Source organism: Gobio gobio (assembly GCF_949357685.1).
Source record: "Gobio gobio genome assembly, chromosome: 19".
Taxonomy (NCBI): Eukaryota; Metazoa; Chordata; class Actinopteri; order Cypriniformes; family Gobionidae; genus Gobio; species Gobio gobio.
In genome coordinates this window covers 33,448,895-33,455,658 of record NC_137112.1, presented here as the reverse complement: position 1 = coordinate 33,455,658, position 6,764 = coordinate 33,448,895, and the positions used below count along the sequence as shown (strand labels likewise).

At 37.9% G+C, this 6,764-nt stretch overlaps 1 protein-coding gene across 2 annotated transcripts in view; it reads left to right on the top strand.

Moving 5' to 3' along the window:
- Positions 1-453: 453 nt before the first annotated feature.
- dvl1b (dishevelled segment polarity protein 1b) overlaps positions 454-6,764 on the top strand; it is a 44,663-nt gene continuing 38,352 nt past the window's right edge. For both annotated transcript variants that reach the window (XM_079844719.1, XM_079844721.1), the window contains exon 1: positions 454-883. In XM_079844719.1, the coding sequence (XP_079700845.1) occupies positions 591-883 (293 nt within the window). In that variant the 5' untranslated portion in view covers positions 454-590. The remainder of the gene's footprint in view (positions 884-6,764) is intronic.

Here is a 6,764-nt window from a genome sequence, read left to right as displayed (position 1 = left end):
ATGTATTAGTAAATGAGCTATTGGTCATTAACAAACACCTTTATAAACCCTTTACAAAGGGAACCTTAATGTAAAGTGTAACCAATTCTTCAAATTCGAATGTCCTTTTTTTGAAGCAGCTAAACAAATCTTTTGTATGTGCTTCGTTAAATATAAAGTTGTTTTACTCAAGATATGCTCAAAGGAGCGATAAAGATGAGCATACACGATGTCCATCGCATATGTAGCTAGGTAGATTGATATCTAAAAGTTTTTTTGTAATTTATCTTCTTCTCACAGACACTCGGATAATAAACCAGAATAAAATGCTAACAATAAAAATAATTAGCTAGGTCTGTCGATATCGCAGTCATTCCATAGAGTGCGTTGCTTCTGTCTACCACTCGGTGGCAGCACTGCGCAGGAAAACGGCTCGGATATTCCAGGCTGATTCTCTCAAGGATGTGAACCTTTCCTTCCTGTTTCAGTAACACAGGCAGCAAAACCTCCGCATAGTGAGCTGCAATAGATACCTATCAGGCCTCCATAATGGCAGTGTTCTTATCCTTAGCGTTACAAAGTCGCTTACTTCACAGCTTCAATCGCGCTAAATGCGTGATTGTATTCATTTAGCATCCATTATTGTAGACATTGTATTTATTGTCGCCGCACGTCTGGATAGGCAGCATCAGGAACACGCGCCGTTCTCCGGCAATTGTTCCCACCATATTCTGATGGCGGAGACTAAAATCATTTACCATATAGATGAGGAGGAAACTCCCTATTTGGTGAAACTGTCAGTGGCTCCAGAGAAGGTAACTTTGGCAGATTTCAAAAATGTCCTCAGCAACCGACCGGTTAACAGCTACAAATTCTTCTTTAAATCTATGGATCAAGATTTTGGGTAAGTGAGATGATGGGAATTGTCATTGTATTCATTCATTCTTTGTATTCAATCCCTGGTGCGAATGAAGCTGTCATCGTGGCAGAGATGATTTGTCATCATTGGCACCTGTCATGTGTGATGGCTGTATCATCTCCTCCTTTGTGGGACCAGCATCAGAACACAGTCATGCTCTAAGCGGTGCAATATGCCATAGCACAACATAGATCTCTTTGCTTCTTTGATTTGCATTTTTAACTGGTTGGTTTGCATTGTAACCTAAGTTTGACCTTTAACAAGAGGAGTAAAACCACAACCAGCAATAACGGGCACTTGTCAATAACAGGCGAACAATGTCATGATTCTGACTCGTTTTCTGTCAGCTTATGAAACATTGCTTTCATCATAAGCTGGGTTGCTGGTCTCTCATCTTGGTCTCAGCTGTCATGTGGGCTGGTTGTAGTGATTTTCAGCTGGTAAGACTTGGAGACCATCTTAACCCAGACCAGCAGACCATGAGTAACATTATCCACTCTAGTCTTGCCAGGGCTGTCTGATGTGATTGTCATCCTCTATTAACAGCTGGCACTTTTCACAAATAGGACAACAAATGATGCATAAGTAGTTTTTTGTCTTTTTTTCATTTGCAACGAAAAGAGATGATTCTGAAAATGAAATGTTTGACCCCAAGGCCTTTTTGTAATGCAGGAACAAACTGAATATGAAGATTTTTTAAATTAAAATTAGTTTATAGTAATATTTTTACTGTAATTAAATATCAAATTAATAGATTGTCAAAAATATGACATTTTAACATTATATGAGTAAATTATTTTGTATTATTGGATACAGTCAAGTCACCTTTATTTATACAGCGCTTTATACAATACAGATTGCTTCAGAGCATTTTTATAGTGATAACAGGGAAGGCTAAAAGAAAATAGTATCATTGTTCATCTAAAATGTTATTTTATTTATTTAACAGGGACAATGCAGTCAAACATAGTTACGAAAAAATTACTGCAACTGATGCGCATACAGAGTTTATAGCTAATGCTAATTTTCATCTCCTGTCACTGGTTGGGCTTTTCTTAAGCCTAGAAGTGAACTTTTTAAAGTCAGATGGTAATGAATTCCATAGCTTACAGCTCTTGACAGAAGAGGCTGTCTGAGCGAAGCTTGTCCTGCAGTATGGTATTATGCAGTTATAATTTGTAGTGCTTCTAGTAACTCTTTTGCTGTTCTGTATCTGAATAAATTTACTAAGTGGCTCAGGTGCTAAATTATGAATGCATTTGAAAATTAATTTTAGAAAATATAAATCGCTAAAAGCTTTTAACGCTTAGTAAATTATATTTCTTGAGGATATGACAGTGATGATGGCAGATTGGCTTTTTATCCATCATTTTTATTGCTTGATTATAGAGTGAACCAGTGTGTTTTTGTTGCAGATGGAACTACTTGTCATGCAGTATGAAATATGTGAGAAAAAAACAAACATAGCATGCATGTACAGCAGAGCTGCCTGGTTTGGTATGTAATTTCTGATTAGTTTAAAACAGTTAAGATTACTTTGTATTATTTTAGAAATTTTCTTTATGTTTAGCAAATTAAAGTTGGGGATCTAAGACCAATTCAAGATATTTAAATTAGGTAACAGCGTGAATTTTTTATTTTGTAAGTTAATTTAAAATCTTTCGTTTAGATCAACTTTCCTAATAGAAAAACACATGGAGACTGTCTTTGTAAAATGTAGCCACTGTCTGACATGAGCAATAGTACATCAGCAGCCAGCTCTTGTGAATTGGCAGGTGCATAAAGAACTGCATCATCTGCATATAGAGCTGGAAGCTAGCACCTGAACAGTTTGATGGTAAGTCATTTATAAAAAGACTGAACAGCAAAGGACCAAGTATAGAACCCTGTGGTATGCCCATTTTGATGTTCAAAAAAGCGATGATGTTTCCTGGGCGACTTTAACACACTGTACTCTATCTTGAAGATAGGATGAAAACCAATATACTACCTCGGTAGAGAAATTAAAAGATTACGTTTTAGTTGAAAACAAGCTATGGTTGATTGTATCGAAAGCCTCAATCAGTTGAATCAGTGTTGAATCAGTTATGTTGTAAAGATAATCAATTATTAAATTAGTTAATTTCATCTATAAGCAGTTCTACAGAAAGCAGTGATGTCATCATCTAGTTCATTTCTCATCCAATAGTGTCAGTGCAGTCAAATCAATAATATATTGTTGAATATTAACCCCTATTTTACAGACAAGGCTTAAAGGTCCCATGGCATGGCATTTTTCTATTATTTTATAATGTTTCCTGAGGTGTACTTATATTGTTAGTATGACTTTTACATCATAAAATGTCATAATTTAGAAATAAAAGGCATTTTTTCTATACTGCTGTTTGCCATGTGGCTGAATGCCCTGCTTCAAGAGGCGTGTCTGCTGTGAGACTTCAGTAAAAACGCCCACTGTTGTGATTGGCTGACATCTTTGTATTTTAAATGAGCGGAGGGGGCGTGGTTTAACGAGGTCTACGAGGCAGGAGCAGGCACGAGCTGCTGCCAGAGAGACGGCTGGACCTGAGTTCACTTCACATCAGTTCTCAGCATGTCTGAACTGTTGTAGTTACAGCATATACTTCAGGTTATTAGTCTATTTCTAGTCGGAGGGACTGTCACTCATGTCAGAAAGTTAGTAACTTTAGTAAATTATGGATCAGCGCTGACTGGAGACGCGAACCCTTTAGAACGATTCAGTCCGATTTGGTGAACTGGTTCGGTTCACTAAAAAGAACCGATTCAAAAGAATGATTCGTTCGCGAACCGGACATCACGGAGACGGAGCGATTGCTAACAAAGTTATTTATAGTAACTACTGAGTTATGAGAGCGCTGTCAGTCAGCGCGAGTTTATTGTGTTTGTATCTGAGAGTTCTGAATAAACACGAGTCCCAGTCACACCGAGTCCGTCTTCATCATTATTACCAACTTTGTAACACATGCAAAGTACCATTACAGCTCGAGATGAACGAGTAAAAAGTAAGTGTTGATAATAGCATTATTTTTAAAATAAAATAAAAGCGTCAGTGACGCGCGTTGAGTACACAGCGCAAACAAAGACACAACAGCAGTAATCGAATGCAATCCAGTTTATTGTGGGGCTAGGCTGGCTAGCCCGGATATACTCACGCTTACCCCCCTTCTGCTTAATCTCACGCCGCGTTTGGTGCCTCCGCTGTGGGCCAGATGCAGTACTGGGGGTCGGGGATGTTGAAGGCAGTGCAGCCCGAGCTTCGGCGTGTGTGAAGTTTATCTCTAAAGATCTGACTCTGCCGATGTTGAGCAGAAACTCCCGACTGTATGCACATTTTAGAACCGATAGACGCGACGAGGACGTACAAAAACACTGACTCACAAGATAGAAAACACCGTTCTGTCTGGAGAGAGAAGCCGCTGCGTGTGCAGGAATAATAAATAATTAGCTACACATCAGAAATCACTGATCACAGATCAGAAGGAACTGAAAAAAGACTTCTGTTTTCATTTGTACATCCAAACACTGAGAAACTGCCAGCGTTCACTCGTTCACAAGTAATGATCTCCATTCTCTCGAGCGCTTGCATGGGCGTGCTAGATTCTCTGGGCGGAGGAAAGGGAGGAAACCGTTCCTGCTTGGACGTCAAACCAGGAGACTTCAGGATTGGCTCGTCTGGCCTGTAATTTTCTCAAAGGCAGAGAAAGACAGCCAGAACTCGGGTTTACACCGATCAACATTTCTATCCACTTGGGGACAATATTCAGGCTAGGGGAACTCATATTAATGTTGAAAAACCTCATAAAATGATAATTTAATGCCATGGGACCTTTAAGACTAATCCCAGACTATAATGCGTTATTGAGCTGTTTTAACTGGAGCATATCTTAAAATATATCAGTGCCATTGTTTTGTCTCAAGATGCACACCAGTAATGTTTTTTTAAATTATTTTTTATATAAGGCACGTTTATAAAAGATACTTAAATGCCCCAGTTGAACTAAGGCCTAATACTGGCTTGATCTAAGCCCTGTCTGTGAAACCAGGCTAAGTGTCCCCAACTAAGCAAGCCAGAGGAGAAAGTGGCAAGGAACCTAAACTCAATCAGGTGATGGAAGGGAGAAAAAAAGCTTGGGAGAAACCAGGCTCAGTCGAGGGACCATTTCTCCTCTGGTCAACGAACGAACACTGTGATTATGATTCAGGCTGCAACACAACAAGTCAGAAATCGGATTGTGGATCGGTATAGCATTCGAATATTTCACACAGTTCCTTCTGCTACAGTCGAGAAGGTCAAGACTGCTGAAGTAGGACAGGCTGAAATCCCCTGAAGTACATATTTGTGGAGACATCCCTTTGGACTGTTGCATTGTATAGTTTGATGGCTTTTATCAGTTCCAGTTTTTTTACAGTGGCTGCAATCACCTATCTGGCTTCATTTATGTGCACTCATAGAAATGTCTTTGGTTTAATGTAACTTCAAACCAGTATACTCAGAGATCCTGATAAAGATTCATTGCAGGGACTGTTGCCTCAGGCTGTTTATAGAAGAATGCACCATTAGATCCTCATTAGCTTACAGAAGGTCATTAGCTTACAAACTGTTTTATAAGTGGTTGATTATTACTCATTATGTCTTCACTTGCAGAGTTTACATCAGACTCGGGTTAATTATTGTTTTCTTTTTGAAACCATTAATCAAGCACGTTGAAGTAAGACTGATTGCACATTTACACATTTGCAAGTGTTTTGTCTTGCCAGTTTACACATTCAAGTGACTTTTAACCTTTCACGCACAAAAAGAGGTAAAAGAGAACTCAATTCGGTACTTGCGTGCTTGCACACAGCCACACACACAGAGCAGTGTTTCAGATTGCATGCAAACACCGAATTGATTCCTCATTCAAAAAAGGAGACATTCAAAGTCTCCTTGTGCTTGAATGGACACTAGGGATGCTCTGAAATGAAAATTCTTGGCCGAAGCCAAATAATAATAAAACACTTGGCTGAATACCGAACGCGTTTTTTTTTTACAAAAAAAAAGTTCATTTATTTTGCTAATTGTTTCACCATTGCATAAATTAAATAGTAAAAATTAGCTTTTCACTATTTTGTCTTGCTTTTTTTAAAAGAAAAATAAATTACAAAACTACAAACTATTTATTTAACACTGAACATTTTTTAGCTTTCCAGCAGACATTATACAAACAAAGTACAATATAACTTAAAAAAAAAATATATATATATATATATTATTTATGCCATCTTATCTTATCTTTGGCCTATTATGCCTACACAGGTATCATAATCAAATCACTGAGGGTGCTTGCTTCTGAAATCACTGAGGGTGCTCTATTAAAGTGCAGATGTAGGCTAAGCAACGGTGTACAGTGAGACATTTAAGATTATTTAGAATTTCAACAATATTTTGCAACAAATATTTTTCTATTAATCTATTAGTCTGCCTTTACATTGCTTTAATGTGTTACTATTTCACTCTGTCAATTCCAAAACTTTGCAGCATGCAATTGGCCATTAATCCTGTTTGCAACATGAAAAACAATAGTTTTATTCAATGGATTATATAGACTGTAGACTCGAAAGTGAGCCTGACCGCTCCATTTACGATCGCTAAACGCTGTCGCTATGTCAGTTCATCACGATCTCACACAGTACAAAGTTCAATGAAGCTGCTAACAATGCACAATAAATATCTTACTTACCTCGATTTGTGTCTAGACTTTGTTTGTTCACGTCTGGTGTAGACATGGTGAAACAGGACACAGATTTGATTAACAAATTTTAAAGGGATATTTCACCCAAAAATGAAAATTACCCCATGAGTTACTTA